At 45.8% G+C, this 25,704-nt stretch overlaps 2 protein-coding genes and 1 long non-coding RNA gene across 3 annotated transcripts in view; 1 reads left to right on the top strand and 2 right to left on the bottom strand.

Moving 5' to 3' along the window:
* Window positions 1-2,358: 2,358 nt before the first annotated feature.
* Window positions 2,359-9,898, top strand: LOC115600238. The gene is made up of 3 exons (XR_003988867.1): window positions 2,359-2,435; window positions 6,903-6,908; window positions 9,885-9,898. It is a non-coding gene; the product is annotated as an uncharacterized LOC115600238 (long non-coding RNA).
* A 1,026-nt stretch (window positions 9,899-10,924) lies between these two features.
* LOC115600229 (zinc finger protein 2-like) lies at window positions 10,925-11,932 on the bottom strand. The gene has a single exon (XM_030468523.1). It carries the CDS (start codon window positions 11,907-11,909, stop codon window positions 11,142-11,144), a length of 768 nt encoding a protein of 255 aa, XP_030324383.1. The 5' UTR covers window positions 11,910-11,932; the 3' UTR covers window positions 10,925-11,141.
* Window positions 11,933-15,323: 3,391 nt separating this feature from the next.
* Window positions 15,324-25,704, bottom strand: part of LOC115600225 (zinc finger protein 850-like) — an 82,821-nt gene continuing 72,440 nt past the window's right edge. The window contains 1 exon segment of the mRNA XM_030468511.1: window positions 15,324-16,302. Within this exon segment, the coding sequence (XP_030324371.1) occupies window positions 15,533-16,302 (770 nt within the window). The 3' untranslated portion in view covers window positions 15,324-15,532.

Genomic DNA, 25,704 nt, shown 5'->3' with positions numbered 1-25,704 from the left:
CAGCCGGCACGGAACGGCCAGGAAGCACCAAATAGCCACCAAAGGAACACAGAAAAAGGGATTTGGGGGTAAAAATTCGAGGATTTGCGGTTGAAAAGCGGGCTTAGGGGCTGACAAATGGGCATTTGGGGTAAAAAACGAAGGGATTTGGGGTGGAAAAGGGAGATTTGGGGTCTAAAAGGGTTTTTTTTTTTGGTAAAAGCTCAACGATTTCGGGTGTAAAAATGTAGGATTTGAGATAAGAAATGGGCATTTTTTCATAAAAACAAAGGGGTTTAGGGTCGAAAATGTGTATTTGGAGATGAAAAGAGGGTTGGGCAGGCAGTCAGGTGTGGCTCTGCCATGTAATAAACTCATGAGTCGAACAAAGTTTTAAGATCAATATATATTTATTGAGGTGTATGAGTAAGGCAGCACGCTGGGCGACCAGGGAGTTACAGCTGCACCAAGGTTCCCCCCAAACTGCAGCAAAGCAGGGTTTTTATACACGTTCATTTTATACACGTTCATTTTTATACACGTTCATACAAAATACAAAAGAGGCCCCTGGTTTCAACATCTATACCATACAGGGGTCTACTTGACCTTTTCCTATTATGTTACAGCTTGGTCTCAGAAAAATGGTCAGAGCAAGACATTCCAGTCCTTATCGATTTCCCAGGATTGTGGTCCAGGATGTTGGTCCAGGATGTGGGTCCAGGATGTGGGTCCAGGATGTGGTGGTTACTGATAAATCTCTCCGATCAACAAAACAATCATGTTAAAGATGACAGTCTGTTTATCACAATTCCCCCCTTTTATTTTTTATTGTTTTGTTGATCAAACCTAATAACCAGTTCATGTTCCAGTCCATGGGTCTGATCATCGTTGTCTTGAGAATTAAGTAATTTTCCAAGCATACAAGGGCCCAATGTAAAAATCAACAGCACCTTTATCAAAGGACCTCGTAAGGTGGACAATAACGTGGTTAACCAAGGAGATTGATTACACCATGTTTCATACCAGGGTTGAGTGCTTGCTCGTTCACGTTTCCTTCTTTCTAGTCCCTCCCGTACTTTTGCCAAAGAGTCCTGTACCAGTTCATGTGCAGCTTTTCCTTCATCATCTATCTCCAAGCAGCAATTAGTTAGGTTGAATTTCCCACACACACACCCCACCCTTCTTGTGCTAACAAATAATCTAAAGCTAAGTGATTCTGATATAAAAAGGTTCTCATTTGTGTATTCTGTTTCTCAATTAGCTCTAAAGCATCTCCTGTTTTATTTACAACACTTTCTACCACAGCTTGTAACCTAATGATTCTATTGATCATATAACAATTAGTGACATTCAAAGATTTAGCAATGTTTTCAGCCAAAATTTACAAAAAGGTTTTTAGCCATTGTGGGAATTTCATATTTCACTCCAGCTTCCAATTCATGATAAAATGAGTTAAAAAGCAACCTGTGCTGTATGGATTCCCTAATTCGCTCGGTAAACGTTACCTGAATCACAGCTCCTGGATCTTCACCAGACCCATATATTTTATCTCTAATTTCACCTCCAAATCTTTTCAGTGTTAAGGGTTTAGAATGGTTAGATTTAGAGGGTTACAAGCATGAGCAGTACAGTCTTTCTGCACTTCTTCAATTCTTTTATGGGTAGTGGCTACACATTGACTGCAATTTTTGGCCAAGGTGGATGCTGGTATCCCCATCAAAATCAAAAAGGGTCTGGTAGGGATCATATTGCTCAGTGGTCACAGCCCAGAGGGGTTGCAGCCCTCGGCAGACCTTCTTCAACTGCAGCTTTCTCCTAACTCCACCTTATGGCATTTGTCATTTGTGTCTCCACTGCCTTTTTCCCTTCCCCTCTTCCTTTAGATTATTAGTTATTTACTTTTTAGTGAAATTTTTATCTTCTTTTGGGGAGATATCTGGGGGTCGTCAGGGGGTCTTTGGATGAAGTAAGAGGTCTTCCTCAAGAGTGAACTTTTTCCCTCTCTTGATTTTGCTGACTTCATTATATTGTTACAGGGGGATATCAGACCCCAGCCATAACTTTCCCCTTATCTGCTGGCTGTGACATCTTTATGTTCTCCTTCTGCAGATATTCACATTCTTTTGGTGCCTCGTTGGCCTTGGCAGTGCCTTGTTTTAAGAACAAGACTTACATTCCTAATTATCTTCGAGACAGCAGTTAGTCTCGTTAGGGCCTTGTTTTGTTCACACTGAAACAGTGGAAAATTCCATGTCTCAGCTGCTTTGTCTAACCCCATATTCACTTCTTTCTCAGTTTAATTCTGAATTTCACTGGTCAGGAACACAAATTCATTAACATATATTACAACCATTTATTACAATCTCAACTAACGCCCGTGATTGGCCTTAACCCCTCTGTTAATCACGTGTTAATTACATGTTAATCACATGTAGATCCCATGTTGACCCTGTGTTGTTCCCATGTGCCCCTCTCCACCCCCCACACTAACCCTCGGGACCAAGCCCCCCTCCCCTTTAATTCACCAATTACTGCCCAATGAACGCTGATTCGTGACTCATTAATTATTCAACGGGGGGGGGAGGGAGAGGGAGAGGTAGGGATTAATTGGGGGATCTCGAAATGAGAGATGGGGTGAGGGGGGGAAATAATCAGAGAAATCAAATGGGGAATAAAGGGAAAATTGATTGAAATTTAAAAAATTACTTAAATATAATCTTAAAATAAAAAAACAAATAAATAAATAAATTATAATAATAATAATAAATAATAAATTAAAGAAATATATAAAATAAATAAATAAAAAATTAAAAAATAATAAAATAAATAATAAAATTACAAAAATAATATTAAATAATAAATAATAACATTAAATAATAATTTGAATAATAATGATAATATTAAAATAATAAAACTAAATAAAATAAGAAAAATTATAATAATTAATTTTAAAAATAAATAAAACAAGAAAGATGTAAATAATAACAATAAATATAAATAATTATAGGAACAAATAACAATTCAAATAACAATAAATATTAATATAGAATAATACATATAATATGGAATACCAAAAATATAATTAATAGATAAATTAGGTAATTACAAATTAATAATAATAAATAAATAATATATAATAATAAATATATAATATATAATAATAAATAGTAGCATATAATAAATATATATTGACTAAAAATTAAATATTAAAAAATTAATAATATAAAATAATAATTATATAATATATATAATATATTATATATATAGTAATATATATAGATATATAATAATAAATAACTATATAATGATAAGTAAGAATAAGTTAACAAAATATATAATAAATAATGGTATACAGTATATAATAAATAATTAATACATTAATATAATAAAAAATAGAATACTATATAATAAATATCATAAATTAAATAAATATCAATGAATAATTATTAATTATATATTATTAATATTTAATGAGAAATAATAAATACCATATAGTAATAAGTATTATTGAAATATAGTAATAATTGTTAAATTTTAAATCATAGTATTATTCATATTGTTATTTATTATTATATTTAATGTATTATTGATATTATAATTTTTTGTTATTATTTTCTCTTATACATAACATCATATTCTTCATATTATGCATATTATTAAAATAAAAAGTAATTTTAAAAATATATTATAATATACGGTATATAATAATAATATAATAAATATAATAAATACAGTATAGACCAGTATGGAATAATATAGACCACTATAAACCAGTACAAACCAATACAAAGCAGTATAGCCAAGTACAGTCCTGTATAAAGCAGTATAAACCAGTATAACGAGTATAGACAAGTGTAAACCAGTATATACCAGTATAACCAGTATAAACCTGTAGAGACCAGTATAGACCAGTTTAACCAGTATATCCATGTCTAAACCAGTATAGACCTGTATAGACCAGTACAAATCAGTATAAATCAATATAAACCAATGTAACCAGTATAAACCAGTATAGACCAGTATAGAGCAGTTTACCAGTGAAACCAGTATAGAGCAGTACAGACCAGTATAGACCAGTATAACCACTATAAATCAATGTAACAAGTATAAACCAGTATAGACCAGTATAGGCCAGTATAAACCAGTATAGACCGGTGTAGACCAGTATAACAAGTGTAGACCAGACCCGTATAAACTAGACTAGCCAGTATAGACTAGTACAGACCAGTATAACCAGTATAGACCAGTATACATCAGTATAGAGCAGTACAGACCAGTATAGACCAGTATAAACCAGTATAAACCAGTATAACCACTATAGACCAGTACCGACCAGTATAACCAGTATAGACCAGTATAGACCAGTATAGACCAGTATAACCAGCATAAATGAATATGACCAGTATAGGCCAGTATAAACCAGTATAACCACTATAGACCAGTACCGACCAGTATAACCAGTATAGACCAGCATAGACCAGTATAACCAGCATAAATGAATATAACTAGTATAAACCAGTATGAACCCGTATAACCAGTATAAACCAATATAGACCAGTGCAAACCATTATAGACCACTATAAACCAGTATAGACCAGTATAGACCTATATAGACCAGTATAGACCTGTACAGACCAGTATAGACCTGTACAGACCAGTACAGACCAGTAGAAACCAGTATAAACCAGTATAAGTACTGTACAGCACTATAGGCCAGTTAAACCAGTACAGATCAGTATACACCAGTAAAAACTAGTGCCTCTAATCCATCCCAGTCCATCCCATTTGACAGCCAATGCGGCCCACTTGACACCAATCCCCTCCCAGTCCCTCCCAGTCCCTCCCAGTTGACTTCAAATCCCTCCCAGTTTCCCACAATCCCCTCCCAATCTCTCCCATTTCCCTCCCCGTCCCTCCCAATCCCCTCCCAGTTCCCTCCGAGTTCATTCCAGTCCCTCCCAGTTCCCTCCCAGTTCCCCACAATCCACTTCCTATGCCTCCCAGTCCCTCCCAGTTCCCTCCCAGTTCATCCCAGTCCCTCCCAATACCCTCCCAGTTCCCTCCTATTTCCCTTCCAGTCCCTCCCAGTCGCTCCCAATCCCCTCCCAGTTCATCCCAGTCCCTCCCAATACCCTCCCAGTTCCCTCCTATTTCCCTTCCCAGTCGCTCCCAATCCCCTCCCAATTCCCTCCTAGTCCCTCCCAATCCCCACACCCAATCCGCTCCCAATCCCCTCCTAGTCCCTCCCATTTCCCTCCCGATTCCTCCCAATCCCTCCCAGTTCCCTCCCAGTCCCTCCCAGTCCCTGGGAGGTTCCAAGTTCTGTATCTTTGTTGTTCCTTTTTCTTTCTACCTGAGGACATTCTGTCCGTGCTGGGTGATGCCAAGAACGACCATTCCCTTTCTTAGGGGGAAATGCAAAGTGCAGCCTGCAGGGCGTTCTTGATGGCAGTGCAGAAAGCAGCTGCCGTAGGAAAGAGAGGCTGCTGCGGGCTTTTGGAAAGGGACACTTGTCATGCATTGCTCCTCCTGCCCCTAAGGGAAGGTGTCCTGCAGACAGGTCAGGAATGGGCTCGCTGCCGCTGCCCCCATCCCTCACTGATCTATTGAACTGCTTGGATCCCCACAAGTCTATGGGACCAGATGGGATCCACCCAAGCGTGATGAGGGAGCTGGCAGAAGAGCTCGCCAAGCCTCTCTCTATCATCTACCAACAGTCCTGGCTCACGGGGGACATCCCAGATGACTGGAAGTTGGCGAATGTCACGCCAATCCACAAAAAGGACCGGAAGGAGAACCCAGGAAACTACAGGCCCGTCAGCCTGACCTCAGTGCCTGGCAGGGTTATGGAACAGATCATCCTCAGTGCAATCACACAGCACCTGCAGGATGGGCAAGGAATTAGACCCAGCCAGCACGGGGTTAGGATGGGCAGGTCCTCTGTGAACAACCTGATCTCCTTTTAGGTGACTGCCTGGGGGATGAGGGGAAGGCTGTGGATGTGGTCTACCTGGACTTCAGCAAGGCCTTTGACACCATCTCCCACAACATACTCCTGAAAAAGCTGTCAGCCCACAGCTTGGACAGGAGCACCCTGTGCTGGGTTAGGAACTGGCTGGAGGGCCAGGCCCAGAGAGTGGTGCTGAACGGTGCTGATCCAGTTGGCGGCCGGTCACTAGTGGTGTCCCCCAGGGATCAGTGTTGGGCCTAGTTCTGTTCAATATCTTTACTGATGATTTAGATGAGGGGATTGAGTCCACCATCAGCAAATTTGCAGATGACACTAAGCTGGGGGGGAGTGTGGATCAGCTGGAAGGCAGGAGGGCTCTGCAGAGGGACCTGGAAAGCCTGGAGAGTTGGGCTGATTCCAATGGGATGAGGTTCAACTCAGCCAAGTGCCGGGTCCTGCACTTTGGCCACAACAACCCCATGGGGAGCTTCACGATGGGGACAGAGTGGTTGGAGAGCAGCCAGACAGAGAGGGACCTTGTGAAGCCGAAAAAGGCCAAGCAAAACTGTTTAGAGACAGAGTTTTGAGTCTTTAAACAGCAAAGGTATTTATTTTTGGATCCGGGGAACTCCCAGCTTGCACCGGACAAAGAGTTCCAAGGGTTAAGGGAAAAGGGGTTACGGTATTTATACAGTAAATGGGGGAGGTTACAATATTACTACATTCTCAGTTCTTGCTGACTTCATTATATTGTTACAAGGCGATATCAGACCCCAGCCATAATTTTCTTCTTATCCGTTGGTGGTGATATCTTTATATTCTTCTTGTGCAGATGTTCACATCCTTTGGTGTCCAGCTGGTGCCTAAAGAAGAACAAGACTTGTTCTTAAGAACAAGACTTGTTTTAAGAAAAGAGTTACAGAAGAAAAGACTTACACTCAATTATTTCCAAGCTAGAAGTTAATCCCGTTAGGACCTTGTATTGGTTACATTGTTCTAGTAGGAAAATGCCATGTCTCAGCTGCTTTGTATGGAAAAGTGAAATGTCTCAGCTGCTTTGTTAGCTTCTTTCTCAGTTTAACCCTGAATTCTTAGTAGTTATGAATACAAATTCATTAGCATATATTACAAGTCTTAATTCTACATAAAGTTAATTCACACAAACAGCTTGGCCTGATCCACTCTCTTCTTCACTTGGAGTCTGGTTTTACAGGAAGCTGAACATAAGCCAGCAGTGTGCCCAGGTAGCCAAGAAGGCCAATGGCATCTTGGACTGTATCAGGAACAGCGTGGCCAGCAGGTCCAAGGAAGTGATTCTGCCCCTGTACTCAGCGCTGGTGAGGCCACACCTCAAGTCCTGTGTCCAGTTCTGGGCCCCTCAGTTCAGGAAGGATATCGAGATCCTAAAGCAGGTCCAAAGGAGGGCAGCTAGGCTGATGAAGGGACTCGAGCACAGATGCTATGACGAAAGGCTGAGGGAGCTGGGGGTGTTCAGCCTGGAGAAGAGGAGGCTCAGAGGAGACCTCATCACTCTCTACAACTACCTGAAAGGAGGTTGTAGCCAGGTGGGGGTTGGTCTCTTTTGCCAGGAAACTCTGAGCAAGACAAGAGGGCACGCTCTCAAGTTGTGCTGGGGGAGGTTTAGGTTGGATATTAGAAAGAATTTCTTTACTGAGAGGATGACCAAGCATTGGAATGGGCTGCCCGGGGAAGTAGTGGATTCTCCATCCCTGGAATATTTAAAAAGAAACTGGATGTGGCACTCAGTGCCATGGTCTAGAAACTGCAGCAGTAGTGGATCAAGGGTTGGACTTGATGATCTCTGAGGTCCCTTACAACCCAGCCAATTCCATGTTTCTATGTTTCTGGCGCTGCTCCAGGACAGCCCTGCTCTGACAAACCTTTTCCTCCTGCCCACCAAAATCCTCCGCAAGGATCCCAGCAGCTGTGGCACAGGCTGCCAGCTGGAGAAGGAAGACCCCCTCCAGGAAGCCCAGCTGCACTGCCCTGCAGCCAGAGACTCACCATGGCAGAGGCTGGGAAGATTTCTCTCTCCCCCAGCCCAGGCAGCTCTCAGCTCTCCGCCCAGCCCAGGCTGCCTTTCTCCTCTCTCCCTCCTCTCTCTCCCCTGCCCTGCTGCCTGCAGGCAGTGCCCTCAGCCCTGCTGCGCTTTGCAGAGGAGCTGCTCTTGCCCAGAGCGCTCTCTCTGCAGCACTCTCTGCTTGCCAGCAGCTCTCTCAGGCTCAGGAGCCCAGATCAGCGGCACAGGACCAGTGCCAGACTTTGCCACTTGCTCAGCTCTCTCAGGGCTCCCTCCAGCTCTCCCTGGGGCTCCCCAGGAACCCAGTGGGACACACACTGAAGTCATCACTGCTCATGTCCCCTCCCTCCCTCCTTTCCAGCACAGCCAGTTCCCCTCTGGAGACACAACCTCTGCTTCTCCCACTCTCCCACTGGACACCCAGGCAGTGCCAGGGGGAATCTCCTTTCCCTCCTCTTCCCATGCAAGCCACGGGTGACACTGGAGGTGCCAGGGGTGCTCCCCTGACTGAGGGCAGCTGCTCAATTGAGTGGCCAAGCACAGCCCTGTGGGGCTACAGGAAATGTCAGGGGACTCCAGCACAACCACCTGCTGCTGGCACAACAGCACAGGACTGTCACATCCCATGGCCTGACCCAGAAAACAGCCAAAGGAGATTCCATCTCCCAGGCCAGACTTTCCCATTGACGGAAAAGTTACCCTTGGAGGGTAAACAAAGAGTGACAGCCTCCTGAGACCATCCAAATACACCTTGATCAGATTAGGATGAAATGACACTCAAGGTCTTTTTGTCTACAGTCAAAATATCAGTTCTGTTGCTCTAAAAATTGAAGTTTATTTTCAAGTAACTTTTAGGGAACACAAATCACTCACAAATATGTATGAATATAGATATTATAAAGGCACAAAAGTAGATACTTCCTTGTTCAGGATGCACAATTACAAAGGCTGATCGCTTGGATCACAAAAACCACATATTCAAATGACATCTCAACAATCCAGTCCCCTCACCCCATGAGTCCAAACATCACAAGGCATGATGATATCATAAGGCAATAGCATAAGGCAATGATATCATGATGGCTACAAGCTTGGTATCTTCACTCCAGCTTCTTCAGTTTAGGCAGTGGTGGTATGTATGATGTGCAGAGTCCTTGTTCTTCAAGCAGTGTCACCTCCAAAGCTAAGGGTTCTGTAGCAATACCCTTGGGACTTGATGTACCTGTGAATTTAGTTCTCCAAAAGCTTTTCTAATTCCATTGTTCAAGAGGTGCACTTTACAAACTGATGTGTTTTAGGACACTAAAAGGGCACTCCAAATGGGAGACTTCTTGCTGGCATTACATGCAGTAACATAATTCACTATGTACAACGATCAGAAATTTTAGAACAATAGAGCATAACAAAACCAAATAAGAATGGAAAATTTACACAAATGCAGCAAAATTATATATACAAAAAGAACTCGTAATTATTTTTTACTCAGTTTTGGCCCTTCTGCAGATTTTAGACACATTTATATAGCCCATTATCTTCTCTAATGGTTAAGTTTTCCATAGTAACTACATTCCATTATCACATGTACCCTTGCCATACACACACCTACTTATGTTAATCAGCTCATAAGTTTCCATGAGACTCCTTTAAACTATTGCTTATACATTTCTGCTACTTCTGTACTTCTTCTGTAAACCCATTGCATATATGTTTCTTTAAACTACTACTTCTGTTTCTATAAATCTGCTTCAGAAGAAATGAATCATTCAAGCAAGGAAGATGTTCTGGGGGTTTTCTTCAAGATTCTTGTCTACTGAGCTGTCACCAGCTCGTTCCATCCTCATGAGAAACCATTCGACATGTAATTCTCTTATTTCAGGAGGCAACTGATAGATGCCTTACTGCAGGCTGCTCGAGGTGTCCCATCACATCACCCATGGTCTCACAGAGGTTTCAGGAGAGCTCATCAAGCATCCCTCCTGACAGGCAAGGAGCAATAACGCTCCTCTGAAGAGCTGTGCCAGCTCCTGGACTCTACAGGCATCTACAAGGTGGTGAAGGGCCCGGAGAACAAGTGCTCTGAGGAGAGACTGAGGGAACTGGGAATGTGCAGTTTGGAGAAGATGAGGCTGAGAGGAGAGCTTCTTACTCTCTCCAGCTCCCTTAAAGGAGGTTGTGTTGAGGTGGGTGCTGGCCTCTTCTCTCAAGTGAACAATGAGAGGACAAGAGGACATGGCCTGAAGTTGCACCAGAGGAGTTTTAGATTAGATCTGAGGAGGAAGTTTTTACTGAGAGAGTGGTAGAATCACCAACCCTGGAAGTCTTTAAAAACCGTGTAGTAGAGATGATCCTGCTCTGTTGCTGCCAGCATTGTCCTGCAGTCTGCTGCCTCCCTCTTCTACTGCTCCCTCAGCTCAAATTTTGAGTGGGATATCAAGCGGATCCTGATTTGACTCTATTTTGTTCTCCACGAGAAGCTGAAGAAAGCATCATCATTGGTGTGATGGAGCTTGAAAATGAGGGCAACTTGACCCTTCATACTTGGTGATGGCTGTGATGGGTCAGGTAATTACAGATGAAATTAAATTTCCAGTAAAATCTCCTGTTGCACTGGGAGTAGCTTTAATGTTTTTCACTGGTATGGAGGCATTGATGGTTCTTCAAATGGAAGCTTTGATGGAAGCTCTTCCCACAGTCAGGACACTTGTAGGGATATTCACCCCTATGAATCCGTAGGTGTTTGGTGAGACTCGAGGTGGCTGTGAAGCTCTTCCCACACTTGGGACACGTGTAGGGTTTTTCCTCAGTGTGGACATGTTGGTGATTAACCCAAGAGGTGCTCCTGTTGAAGGCTTTCCCGCAGTGAGTGCAGGGATACAACTTCTCTCCTTTATGGATGCCATGATGCTTTTACAAATGGGATCTCTTAGTAAACTTCTTCCCACACTCCAGACACGTATAGGGTCTCTCTCCTGTGTGGATGCGGCGATGTTGTGATAAATAGGAACTCCGGGAAAACTCCTTCCCACATTCCAGACATTTCTAGAGTTTCTCTCCTTTGTGGATGCACCGATGCTTTGATAAATTGAAACTTTAATGTTTTTCACTGGCATGGAGGCTTTGATGCTTCTTCAAACCAGAGCGTTAACCGAAACTCTTCCCACACTCAGCACATCAGTAGGGACATTCACCCCTATGGATCCGTAGGTGTTGGGTAAGATTTGAGTTGGATCTGAAGCCCTTCCCACACTGGGGACATGTGTAGGGTTTTTCCCCAGTGTGGACATGTTGGTGATTAATCCAAGAGGTGCTGTTGTTGAAGGCTTTCCCGCAGTGAGTGCAGGGATACAACTTCTCTCCTGTGTGGATGAGGTGATGGTGCGATAATGCAGAACTCTGCGTAAACTCCTTCCCACACTCCAGACACTTATAGGGTCTCTCTCCCGTGTGGATGCGGTGATGCCGTGATAAATGGGAACTCCGGGAAAACTCCTTCCCACACTCCAGACACTTATAGGGTTTCTCTCCTGTGTGGATGCGGTGATGTTGTGATAATGCAGAACTCTGGGAAAACTTCTTCCCACACTCCAGACACTTATAGGGTCTCTCTCCTGTGTGGATGCCCTGATGCTGTGATAAATAGGAACTCTGGGAAAACTCCTTCCCACACTCCAGACACTTATAGGGCTTCTCTCCCGTGTGGATGTGGCGATGCTGTGATAAATTTGAACTCTGGGAAAACTCCTTTCCACACTCCAGACACTTATAGGGTTTCTCTCCCGTGTGGAGGAGGCGATGCCGTGATAAATTGGAACTATGGGCAAACCCCTTCCCACAGTCAGAACATTTAAAGGGTTTCTCACCCGTATGGATCCGTTGATGCTGGATAAAAGCTGGTCTCCTTCTAAAACCTTTCCCACAGTCAGGGCAGGTGTAGGACATGGTGCCTGTGTGATGGTGTCACCGTTGGACCAGATCCAAGCTATCGCTATACCGTCTCCTGCAGTCAGGACATCTCTGGGGTCTCTCACCCTGATCGATTTTCTGATGGTGAAGATGGGCTTAGCGGATCCTAAACTTTCTCCCCCGTTCCTCACTGGTGTCAAACTTTTCTCCTGCATGGATTTCAATGATTTTCAAAATTACACTTAGACCAAAATCTTTCCTATACTTAGGACACCAAGGGAGGTTTTTGCCCTGATGGAGGCATCCCATGTTTGAGAAAGAAGCCTCAGTATGGTGACAAAATAGGGTTTGAGCTTTTTTTGTGTTGGTGGCAGCCAAAACCTTCATCAAACATACTGTAGGTGAAAATGGAGTGCAAGGTAGAACAGGGAGGTTACCCATAGAGTTGGACACCCACTGCTCATCCTTCACTTCATCTTTAGGAGCTACACTGGCAACCAAAACCCAAAGGGGCCATTGCGTGGGGCAGAGGGTGCTGAGGTTTTGAGCCACTGCTGGCATGAGCTGTGATGACCCAGTTGTGCTGACACTGCAAGAGGTAATTTAGGACTCCCTCAATGTTGTCTTGAAACACTGGGATGATTCAGGGGTCTTATATCTGACCCAAACACTTCGATATGAGTTTGGGTCCCCTGTCATGGTAACAAATCCCACCATGACCTATAGGATTCCTCTCTTGCACCCACATGCAGGATGAGCTGCCATCCAGTGGGATCAGTTGGGGTCTCCTAAGGAAGTCCCAGATTGTGGCTTCTAAGCCCTGGGGTTATCAAGTCCCCTGGAAGGATTGTGGACTTGCCATCCTTATCCCTGGCTCGAGGGTGATTTGAGGGCCCCCAGTTGCAGACCCCAAACACTTGGGATGACTCTGGGGTCCCCTATCACAGCCCTGCCCACCAGTATTTATTGAGCTCCCCCCATATTATTTTGAGGGAGCTAAAATCACAGCTCTTCCACCCTCCAGATGAGTTGGAGGGTTGCCAATCCCACCACCCTCATCCCAGGGATAAGTTTAGTTCCCCCTCCCACCCATCCTCCACCCCCTCCCCATCTTGTGCTGCTCACCCCCAGTTTGGGCAGTACTGGGATAACCACCCCCCTCCGATTACCTCCCATCACCTCCCGCTACCTGCAAAGCGGACAAAGAGCAGGCTGGTGGGAAGGGGGGGCGATGCTCTGGTGGTCACCAGTTAGGGGGTCCTGGCTGGAGGGCGGGGGTGTGGGTGCAGCCCGGGACGGTGGAGCAAAACCTCCCGGGAGCTGAAGTGTGATTCTGCTCCTTTTGCCATGCATAGTCACTAATCTGGGGATCTGAGCTCTCCCTGCCCCCCAGGAGCTGCTGTGCCCTTCAGAGGGGCTGGGGCTCTGATGGAACTGCCCAGAGCAGCCTGGACTGGGCACTGGTGTGGGGCCAGCAGCAACTGGGCTCTGCTGGGAGAGAGGGGAGGGGAAGTGAGAGAGCCTGGAAGGAGCTGTTCTGGGCTGGCAAGTGAAACCCTGGCAGAGAAAGTCATGGGTGTCCTCAGTTGAGGCTGAGTCTTTCTGACTGAGCATCTCCATCCTCCTGCTGGGCTCAGTGCCTGCATGTGGGGAACTCCCAGCCCTGCCCAGGCTCTCTCCTGGCCAGCAGGGACTGCTGAGATCATCCCATCAGATAGAGCTGTCTCCAGTAGGAGTACACCCTCTCCTAGGCTGTGCCTGCATGAAAGGCATCAAGGAGCAGCAGAGCTCATCTGGAGAGAAATCTCAGAAGGACAAGTGCCAGTGTCTGCCCCTGCAGGGGACTCACCCGGGCCATGGCACAGGCTGGGGCTGCCTGGCCGGGAGCAGCCCCATGGGAAAGGTCTTGGGGGGCACTTGTCATGACCCAGGGAGGGCACCCAGGGAGACACAGCTCGCACCCCTTTGCTTTCTAAACTTGTTCTCAGAGAGGAGCCAAGGTGCTGCTGGATCCAACCTGAGTGTCAGACCTGGCCCTGCTGGGCAGAGGGACTGAAACCATACAGTCCCAGAAAATGCTCAACAGCTCCTCTGACACCACTGACTGGTACAGAGTGAAAGGACTGAGGGTAACATTATCACTTAGAGGAGCAATTCTTTCTCTAGGAAAGAAACAAAACAGGCCTAACAAAATCAGACAAACAAACAGCAAAAAGAGGAATGTCCTGGGGCATTCCTAAATCCCCAGCCAAGAGTAAGACTGAGTAGAGGGATGGGATCAGAAGCATCCATCCCAGACTCTGAGGCACACACTCTTCTCAGACGACATCACCCTTAATCTGAACTTGAGTTTTTACCCATCCCAGCAAAACTCCAGACTGTACCATAAGGAAGTTTCCACAAAGGTGGTCTGGGCAGTCCTTTTGGAGTGATCATGAGAACTACAAGTCTGGTCTGTCACATCCCTTCACACCCAGACAGTTCTATGACTTTATGATGGAACTTCTCTCGTAGTCCAAAACCTCCACAAAAGTCACCTTGGAAGGTTCAGAATGGAGGGAAAGAACAAGAGGTTGCACCCAAAGAGTATCCTTGTGTTAGAGGTTTACCCAGAGGGGTTCTGGATCAGCCCAGGATTTTGTTTTCTACACAAAGCCAGGGGGAGCAGTGGGACACCGGAGAAGATCTGGTAAAGTTGGGGTGAGAGTTAGGTGGGAAAGCAGAAAGGGTGACAACAGCCTGAAGGGAAGGAGCTGCAGGCAGGGACAGTGTAGGACAGCCTGCAGGAGAGGTGGCCAAGGGCTCTGTCAAGGAGTGAGGTCATTGTCCCCTTGGCCACCTAGAGGTTCCAGCGATGCTCCAACCTCACTGAGAGCAGCTGCTCAATTGAGTGGCCAAGCACAGCCCTGTGGGGCTACAGCAAATGTCAGGGCACTCCAGCACAACCACCTGCTGCTGGCACAACAGCACAGGACTGTTGAGAGTTTTTCAAAGAAAGCGGACATGTGAGCAATCCTGACTATTTAGCTTTAGCCAGAGGGAGCTAAGGGCCTTGAGGCCCAGCTGCAAGGTTATTAAAAGATCAGCTATGTGCAAAAGATAAGGGAGTTGGCAGCAGAAAAGAAGAATAACAGGATGGGAAAGCATCACATAGACAGCACATAAACAGTTGTATTTAACCAGTTCTGAGCCCCTGAGAAGAAGAAAGTTACAGCAGACAAAAAGTTGCAAAAAGGATGCCTGCAATCAGCAAAGCAGGACAAGGACGATAAGCAGCACCCAATCACAACGCGACAGAAGGTGTGTGGACAGCAACATGCAGCCAATCACATGAGCCACGAAGACATCAAGACTGTATAAATGTAACGTTTTGCTTAATAAAATTGAGCTTTGTTGCTCAGATTGAGTCGTCTCTCTGCTCCGTAAGCCCGCACCCTCCAACATATATGGGTGTTCCCTAGCTAAACAAAGAGATAGACTTGAGCCCATTCAGAAACCTCCCCTGATAAGTGTGTCATCATGATAATCACTTCCTTCTTTTACCTTGTTTGCTTTCAAAGAATCTAAAGATGTGGAAGCCTGGAAACTCTAAAGCTTGGAAAAAGCAGTGGCCTGGTGGGTCTGGTGATGAGAGATGAGATCATAGCTCTGGAAAAAACTCAGCAGCTTTGGGGTCGATCACCCCTATGGAGGTGCTGATGATTCAGCAAATGGGAGCTTCGCCTGAAGCTCTTGAAGAAGTGGGGACACGAGTAGGGTTTCTCTCCTGTGTGGAAGAGATGATGCCTGATGAGATCAGAGCTCCTGGCAAAGCTCTTCCCACAGTCCGGACACTTGCAGGGACGTTCATCCGTATGGATCCGTAGGTGTTGGGTGAGACCCCAGCTGGCTGGGAAGCCCTTCCCACACTGGGGACACGTGTAGGGTTTTTCCTCAGTGTGGACATGCTGGTGACGAATCCAGGAGGTGCTGATGCTGAAGACCTTCCCACAGTGAGTGCAGGGATACAACTTCTCTCCTGTGTGGATGCGATGATGTTTTGATATATTGGAATACCAGGAAAAATCCTTCCCACACTCCAGACACTTAGAGGATCTCTCTCCTGTATGGATGGGGTGATAGCGTGATAAAGAGGAACCCTGGGGAAACTCCTTCCCACACATAAAACATTTATAGGTTTTCTCCCCCGTGTGGATCCGTTGATGCTCTGATAAACTGGAACTCTGGGTAAACTCCTTCCCACACTCCAGACACTTACAGGGTCTCTCTCCCGTGTGGATGCGGAGATGCTGTGATAAATGGGAATTCTGGGTAAACTCCTTCCCACACTCAGAACATTTAAAGGGTTTCTCACCCGTATACATCCATTGAGGCTGGATAAAAGCTGGTCTCCTGCTAAAACCTTTCCCACAGTCAGGGCAGGTGTAGGACATGGTGCCTGTGTGATGGTGTCACCGTGGGACCAGATCCGAGCTGTCACTAAACTGTCTCCTGCAGTCAGGACATCTCTAGGGTCTCTCACTCTGATGGATTTTCTGATGGTAGAGATGGACCAAGAAGATCCTAAGCCTTTTCCCACATTCCTGGATGATGTCAAATTTTTCTCCTGGACGGATTGAATGATTTTTCACTCATGTTAAACTGTGACCAAAAGCTGTCTGATATTTGGGGAACCCAGAGAGCTTTTTGCCCTGATGGAGTCACCCTGTGCCTATGAAAGAAGCCATAGTGCAGTGACAAAGTAGAGGAAAGTTTTTTGTGGGGTGAAGGCAGCCAAAACCTACATCACTCCTCCTGTGGGTGAAAGTGGAGTGTGAGGTGGAATGATGAGGTTACCCATTGAGTTGGACACCCACTGATCATCCTTTCCTTCATCTTTAGGAGCTACGCTGGCACCCAAAACCCAAAGGGGAACTGGGTCTGACCCAGGGTACTGGGGTTGTGAGCCCCTCCTGGCTTGAGTTGGGATCACTCCTTTGCACTTACACTCCACCAGATATTTTACTTCTCCCCTATTCCTGCCAACAACCCTTGGGGTGATTTAGGGGTCCTTTCGTGCCACCAGACATCTCTGCTATGATTTTGTGTTCCCCATTGTGGCACCAAATCCCCACCATGACCTGGGGGTTCCCCCATCACACCCACATCCAGGATCAGCTGTCATCCACTGGGATGAGTTGGGGTCTCCTGGGAGGTTTTTGGGTCCCTGATTGTGGCTCCTGAGCCCTGAGGTTATTAAGCCCCCTGGAAGGATTCTGGCGTTGCCATGGTTACCCCTGGCTCCAGGGTGATTTCAGGGTCCCCACTTGCAGTCCCCACACCCTGGGGATGACTTGGGGGTCCCTATCACAGCCCCCACCCCACGATGAGTTGCGATTCCCCAGATGATGTGGGGGGAGACCCAACCACAGCTCCTCCACCCTCCCTATTGGCTGGTGGTCACCATTCCCCGCGCCTTCACCCCGGGGAGAAGTTTCAGGCTCAGTTTGTTTCTGGTCCTGGGACAGAATTCACTCTCAAATCATTGGTTTCTGTTCAGAGCACCTGGAGTTTGGGGAGGCTGCAGACTCCAACTCTGTGGGTGCACGGGAGGTCAGCAGTGTTGTGTTGAGTTCTCCCCAGCTCTGGAATCCTCTGGGATCCACAGGGACCATGGGCTCCAGGCCAGGGCAGCTGCTCCGACCTGGCCAAGCCCAGTCTTCCACACCAGGAGCACCAACACCCTCCCTGCAGAGCAGGAAGGTGGAGGAGATGACCTTTGAAGGTGCCTTCCAGCCCAAAGCAGTAGGGATCACAACTGGGATGTTACTGGTGTGTCACTGGTGGCCCCCCAAGGCCCAGTGCCCCAGGCTGGAGGCACGGAAGCGGTGGGACTGGAATGTTACTGGTCCGAACCTCCTTAATACCCTGGGAGGACATTGGGAGGGACTGGGAGGGAAATGGGGGAGACTGGGAGGCAGTGAGAGGCGATGGGAGGAACTGGGAGGGGATCGGGGGGCACTGGAAGGGACTGGGAGGTTATATGGGGGGACTGGGAGAAGGTAGAGGGAACTGGGAGAGACTGAGGGGGTGCTGGGACGGGACTGGGAGGAACTGGGATGAATTGGGAAAGGACTGGAAGGAACTGGGAGGGACTGGAAGGGTATTGAGAGGAGCTGAAAGATAACGGGAGGGCACTGGGAGGGGATCGGGAGCACTGGGAGGGACCTGGGGGGGATTTGGGGTCCAGGGGGGTTCCGGGAGGTTTTAGCGGCCGCTCTTTTACCTCTCTCCTCCCACGCGGCTTCCGTCGCAGCCGCGGAGACGTCATAGAAATCGCGACGGCGCCGCAGGAGAGGGGCGTTCGGAGAGGCGCAAAGCACGACGGGAGCTGAAGGTGAAAGGCGCGCGGTGAGTGGCGGAACCTCGCAAAGGCTGATGGGAAATGCAGTCCGGAATCGCCAAGGACTGACCCGACCCGAAACACCGCAGAAACGACCCAAAATCTCCCCCAAATCGCCCCGAAATGCCCCAAACTGGAGCCCAGCCGGCACGGAACGGCCAGGAAGCACAATTTGGGGTAAAAAACGAAGGGATTTGGGGTGGAAAAGGGAGATTTGGGGTCTAATAGGGAGGTTTTCGGTAAAAACAACGATTTCGGGTGTAAAATGTAGGATTTGGCATCAAAAATGGGCATTTTTACGTAAAAACAAAGGGGTTTAGGGTCGAAAAGATGTATTTGGAGATGAAAAGAGGGTTGGGCAGGCAGTCAGGTGTGGCTCTGCCATGTAATAAACTCATGAGTCGAACAAAGTTTTAAGATCAATATATATTTATTGAGGTGTATGAGTAAGGCAGCACGCTGGGCGACCGGGGAGTTACAGCTGCACCAAGGTTCCCCCCAAACTGCAGCAAAGCAGGGTTTTTATACACGTTCATTCAGTTCTGGTTCTTTCAACTTTGCTTAACCTACAAAATACAAAAGAGGCCCCTGGTTTCAACATCTATACCATATAGGGGTCTACTTGACCTTTTCCTATTACATTACAGCTTGGTCTCAGAAAAATGGACAGAGCAAGACATTCCAGTCCTTACGGATTTCCCAGGATTGTGGTCCAGGATGTTGGTCCAGGATGTGGGTCCAGGATGTGGTGGTTACTGATAAATCTCTCCGATCAACAAAACAATCATGTTAAAGATGACAGTCTGTTTATCACAATTCCCCCCTTTTATTTTTTATTGCTTTGTTGATCAAAGCTAATAACCAGTTCATGTTCCAGTCCATGGGTCTCATCATCGGTGTCTTGAGAATTAAGTAATTTTCCAAGCATACAAGGGCCCAATGTAAAAATCAACAGCACCTTTATCAAAGGACCTCGTAAGGTGGACAATAACGTGGTTAACCAAGGAGATTGATTACACCATGTTTCATACCAGGGTTGAGTGCTTGCTCGTTCACGTTTCCTTCTTTCTAGTCCCTCCCGTACTTTTGCCAAAGAGTCCTGTACCAGTTCATGTACAGCTTTTCCTTCATCATCTATTTCCAAGCAGCAATTAGTTAGGTTGGATTTCCCACACACACACCCCCACCCTTCTTGTGCTAACAAATAATCTAAAGCTAAGCGATTCTGATATAAAAAGGTTCTCATTTGTGTATTCTGTTTCTCAATTAGCTGTAAAGCATCTCCTGTTTTATTTACAACACTTTCTACCACAGCTTGTAACCTAATGATTCTATTGATCATATAACAATTAGTGACATTCAAAGATTTAGCAATGTTTTCAGCCAAAATTTACAAAAAGGTTTTTAGCCATTGTGGGAATTTCATATTTCACTCCTGCTTCCAATTCATGATAAAATGAGTTAAAAAGCAACCTGTGCTGTATGGATTCCCTAATTCGCTCGGTAAACGTTACCTGAATCACAGCTCCTGGATCTTCACCAGACCCATATATTTTATCTCTAATTTCACCTCCAAATCTTTTCAGTGTTAAGGGTTTAGAATGGTTAGATTTAGAGGGTTACAAGCATGAGCAGTACAGTCTTTCTGCACTTCTTCAATTCTTTTATGGTAGTGGCTACACATTGACTGCAATTTTTGGCCAAGGTGGATGCTGGTATCCCCATCAAAATCAAAAAGGGTCTGGTAGGGATCATATTGCTCAGTGGTCACAGCCCAGAGGGGTTGCAACCCTTGGCAGATCTTCTTCAACTGCAGCTTTCTCCTAACTCCACCTTATGGCATTTGTCATTTGTGTCTCCACTGCCTTTTTCCCTTCCCCTCTTCCTTTAGATTATTAGTTATTTACTTTTTAGTGAAATTTTTATCTTCTTTTGGAGAGATATCTGGGGGTCGTCAGGGGGTCTTTGGATGAAGTAAGAGGTCTTCCTCAAGAGTGAACTTTTTCCCTCTCTTGATTTTGCTGACTTCATTATATTGTTACAGGGGGATATCAGACCCCAGCCATAACTTTCCCCTTATCTGCTGGCTGTGACATCTTTATGTTCTCCTTCTGCAGATATTCACATTCTTTTGGTGCCTCGTTGGCCTTGGCAGTGCCTTGTTTTAAGAACAAGACTTACATTCCTAATTATCTTCGAGACAGCAGTTAGTCTCGTTAGGGCCTTGTTTTGTTCACACTGAAACAGTGGAAAATTCCATGTCTCAGCTGCTTTGTCTAGCCCCATATTCACTTCTTTCTCAGTTTAATTCTGAATTTCACTGGTCAGGAACACAAATTCATTAACATATATTACAACCATTTATTACAATCTCAACTAACCCCCGTGATTGGCCTTAACCCCTCTGTTAATCACGTGTTAATTACATGTTAATCACATGTAGATCCCATGTTGACCCTGTGTTGTTCCCATGTGCCCCTCTCCACCCCCCACACTAACCCTCGGGACCAAGCCCCCCTCCCCTTTAATTCACCAATTACTGCCCAATGAACGCTGATTCGCAACTCATTCATTATTCACCGGGGGTGTGGGGGGGGGGGGGGGAGGGCGAGGGAGAGGTAGGGATTAATTGGGGGATCTCGAAATGAGAGATGGGGCGAGGGGGGGAAATAATCAGAGAAATCAAATGGGGAATAAAGGGAAAATTGATTGAAATTAAAAAAATTACTTAAATATAATCTTAAAATAAAAATAAAAAAAATAAATAAATAATAATAATAAATAATAAATTAAATAAATATATAAAATAAATAAATAAAAATAAAAATAAGAAATAATAACATAAATAATAAAAATACTAAAATAATATTAAATAATAAATAATAACATTAAATAATAATTTAAATAATAATGATAGTATTAAAATAATAAAACTAAATAAAATAAGAAATAAATTATAATAATTAATTTTAAAAATAAATAAAACAAGAACGATGTAAATAATAACAATAAATATAAATAATTCAACACGGCCAAGTGCTGGGTCCTGCACTTTGGCCACAACAACCCCATGGGGAGCTTCAGGATGGGGACAGAGTGGTTGGAGAGCAGCCAGACAGAGAGGGACCTTGTGAAGCCGAAAAAGGCCAAGCAAAACTGTTTAGAGACAGAGTTTTGAGTCTTTAAACAGCAAAGGTATTTATTTTTGGATCCGGGGAACTCCCAGCTTGCACCGGACAAAGAGTTCCAAGGGTTAAGGGAAAAGGGGTTACGGTATTTATACAGTAAATGGGGGAGGTTACAATATTACTACATTCTCAGTTCTTGCTGACTTCATTATATTGTTACAAGGCGATATCAGACCCCAGCCATAATTTTCTTCTTATCCGTTGGTGGTGATATCTTTATATTCTTCTTGTGCAGATGTTCACATCCTTTGGTGTCCAGCTGGTGCCTAAAGAAGAACAAGACTTGTTCTTAAGAACAAGACTTGTTTTAAGAAAAGAGTTACAGAAGAAAAGACTTACACTCAATTATTTCCAAGCTAGAAGTTAATCCCGTTAGGACCTTGTATTGGTTACATTGTTCTAGTAGGAAAATGCCATGTCTCAGCTGCTTTGTATGGAAAAGTGAAATGTCTCAGCTGCTTTGTTAGCTTCTTTCTCAGTTTAACCCTGAATTCTTAGTAGTTATGAATACAAATTCATTAGCATATATTACTATGCTAATTACAAGTCTTGCTATGCTATGCTATGCTATTACAAGTCTTAGTTCTACATAAAGTTAATTCACACAAACAGCTTGGCCTGATCCACTCTCTTCTTCACTTGGAGTCTGGTTTTACAGGAAGCTGAACATAAGCCAGCAGTGTGCCCAGGTAGCCAAGAAGGCCAATGGCATCTTGGACTGTATCAGGAACAGCGTGGCCAGCAGGTCCAAGGAAGTGATTCTGCCCCTGTACTCAGCGCTGGTGAGGCCACACCTCAAGTCCTGTGTCCAGTTCTGGGCCCCTCAGTTCAGGAAGGATATCGAGATCCTAAAGCAGGTCCAAAGGAGGGCAGCTAGGCTGATGAAGGGACTCGAGCACAGATGCTATGACGAAAGGCTGAGGGAGCTGGGGCTATTCAGGCTGGAGAAGAGGAGGCTCAGAGGAGACCTCATCACTCTCTACAACTACCTGAAAGGAGGTTGTAGCCAGGTGGGGGTTGGTCTCTTTTGCCAGGAAACTCTGAGCAAGACAAGAGGGCACGCTCTCAAGTTGTGCTGGGGGAGGTTTAGGTTGGATATTAGAAAGAATTTCTTTACTGAGAGGATGACCAAGCATTGGAATGGGCTGCCCGGGGAAGTAGTGGATTCTCCATCCCTGGAATATTTAAAAAGAAACTGGATGTGGCACTCAGTGCCATGGTCTAGAAACTGCAGCAGTAGTGGATCAAGGGTTGGACTTGATGATCTCTGAGGTCCCTTACAACCCAGCCAATTCCATGTTTCTATGTTTCTGGCGCTGCTCCAGGACAGCCCTGCTCTGCCAAACCTTTTCCTCATGCCCACCAAAATCCTCCGCAAGGATCCCAGCAGCTGTGGCACAGGCTGCCAGCTGGAGAAGGAAGACCCCCTCCAGGAAGCCCAGCTGCACTGCCCTGCAGCCAGAGACTCACCATGGCAGAGGCTGGGAAGATTTCTCTCTCCCCCAGCCCAGGCAGCTCTCAGCTCTCCGCCCAGCCCAGGCTGCCTTTCTCCTCTCTCTCCCTCCTCTCTCTCCCCTGCCCTGCTGCCTGCAGGCAGTGCCCTCAGCCCTGCTGCGCTCTGCAGAGGAGCTGCTCCTGCCCAGAGCTCTCTCTCTGCAGCACTCTCTGCTTGCCAGCAGCTCTCTCAGGCTCAGGAGCCCGGATCAGCGGCACAGGACCAGTGCCAGACTTTGCCACTTGCTCAGCTCTTTCGGGGCTCCCTCCAGCTCTCCCTGGGGCTCCCCAGGAACCCAGTGGGACACACACTGAAGTCATCACTGCTCATGTCCCCTCCCTCCCTCCTTTCCAGCAAAGCCAGTTCCCCTCTGGAGACACAACCTCTGCTTCTCCCACTCTCCCACTGGAGACCCAGGCAGTGCCAGGGGGAATCTCCTTTCCCTCTTCTGCCCATGCAAGCCATGGGTGACACTGGAGGTGCCAGGGGTGCTCCAACCTCACTGAGGGCAGCTGCTCAATTGAGTGGCCAAGCACAGCCCTGTGGGGCTACAGGAGATGTCAGAGCACTCCAGCATAACCACCTGCTGCTGGCACAAGAGCACAGGACTGTCACATCCCATGGCCTGACCCAGACAACAGCCAAAGGAGATTCCATCTCCCAGGCCAGAGTTTTCTTTTGAGGGAAAAGTTACCCTTCAAGGTAAACAAAGAGTGACAGCCTCCTGAGACCATCCAAATTCCTGCTGATCAGATTAAGATGAAATGACACTCAAGGTCTTTTTCTCTGAAGTCAAAATATCAGTTCTGTTGCTCAAACACTTAAAGTTTCTTTTCGAGCAATTTTTAGGGAACACAAATCACTCATAAGTATGTATGAATATAGATATTATAAAGGCACAAAAGTAGATACTTCATTGTTCAGGCTGTGCAATTACAAAGGCTGATCGCTTGGATCACAAAAACCACATACTCAAATGACATCTCAACAATCCAATCCCCTCACCCCATGAGTCCAAATAGCACAAGGGATGATGATATCATAAGGCAATAGCATAAGACAGTGATATAATGATGGCTACAAGCTTAGCATCTTCAGTCCAGAATCTTCAGTTCAGGCAGTGGTGATATGTATGATGTGCAGAGTCCTTGTTCTTCAAGCAGTGTCACCTCCAAAGCTTAGGGTTCTGTAGCAACATCCTTGCGACTTGATGTACCAGTTAATTTAGTTCTCCAAAAGCATTTCTAATATTGGTCTCAACTCTGGTCCTTCTGCAGATGTCAGCAACCTTCATGTATCCCATAATCTGCTCTCATGCATAAGTTTTCCATAGTAACAACATTCCATTATCACATGTACCCTTGCCATACACACACCTACTTACGTTAATCAGCTCATAAGTTTCCATGAGACTCCTTTAAACTATTGCTTATACATTTCTGCTACTTCTGTACTTCTACTTCTGTAAACCCATTGCATATATGTGTAGTGAGATAGGACCAGGTGCCCTGAGTTATTGATGAGTGGGTGTGGGTTCACCTGTGTCTGGCCTCCCTCCTGAGCATGTGCAGGAGCAGGGGGCCAATAAGAGAGCAGCTGACACCCACAGAGAGAGCTCTCACTCTTCAGTGAGGATTGAGAAGCCCACAGCTCAAGGAGCCCCAGGAGCAGGCAAGAAGGGGTAGATCCCGGAGCCCCAGGAACAGCCCTAGGACATCGTCCAGGAATGGGCTAAGCCCTGAGGCCTCAGGATCAGCCCTAGGAGCAAGAAGGGCTCTTCCCGCTACTTCTGGTGGAGAATGCGGGCAGCCTGCAGAAAACCTAGCTGGCACAGAAACTGCAAGAACATTCTCCCTGTAAGGTATGATCAACAAGCTCTCTGGACAGGAAACCCCAGAGCAGAGGGGAAAATCCCATGAGGAAGGGTTAAATCCCGAGGCCCATGAGGAAAGAAACCCTGGAACAGAGGGAAACCAAGCCAGAAGAGCAGATACAGGAGGGAGAATAATAACTAGAAGAACAACTTGCAGAGACTCTGTGAAAAGTGCCTGGTGCAACTTGCAGAGACTTTGTGAAATATGCCTAGGCTAAGCCCTTGAGCAGAGGGAAATCCCATGAGGAAGGGTTAAATCCCGAGGCCCATGAGGAAAGAAACCCCGGAAGAGAGGGCAAGTGCCTGGGACAATTTGCAGAGACTTTGTGAAGAGTGCTCAGACAACTTGCAGAGACTTTGCCAGAAAGGGGCTGACATTGAGCGAATATATGGGTATGCTTAATTCCCCTTAAAGAAAGAAGGTTGAAAGAAAGAAGGTTGAGAATTCTCCCCAAAATATGTGTAAGGGTTGAGAATTCTCCCTAAAAATATATGTAAAATCCTGTAAGTTATATGTTTAAATCTTGTAAGTTATATTTTTGTGTAAAAATCTTCTAACCTCTCGGCGCCTCCTCGATGCTCTTAGTTGAGTGTCCCGCGGGGCCCGAAGAAAAATCCTGTAAAAATCCTGTATGTCTATGTCTAAATCCTGTATAAGTGTGTTTTGTACTGCCCCTCGACGCCCCCTTGATGCTCTTAGCTGAGTGTCCTGCGGGGCCCGAAGAAAAATCCTGTAAGTGTATTCTTGTGTATAAAAAATCGTGCTATGTAAATATGTAAATGTCTATGTAAATGTCTGTGTACTATGTAAATGTCTGTGTAAAAAAAAAAAAAAAAAAAAAAAAGGGGGGGAAATGTAGTGAGATAGGACCAGGTGCCCTGAGTTATTGATG

Source organism: Calypte anna, unplaced genomic scaffold, assembly GCF_003957555.1.
Source record: "Calypte anna isolate BGI_N300 unplaced genomic scaffold, bCalAnn1_v1.p scaffold_147_arrow_ctg1, whole genome shotgun sequence".
Lineage (NCBI taxonomy): Eukaryota > Metazoa > Chordata > Aves > Apodiformes > Trochilidae > Calypte > Calypte anna.
This window is presented reverse-complemented; position numbering and strand designations above follow the sequence as displayed.

What these genes read in the sequence shown, in the direction of transcription:
- LOC115600229 (XM_030468523.1), bottom strand. Translation starts at nt 11,909, where the DNA reads ATGTCCTACACCTGCCCTGACTGTGGGAAAGGTTTTAGAAGGAGACCA.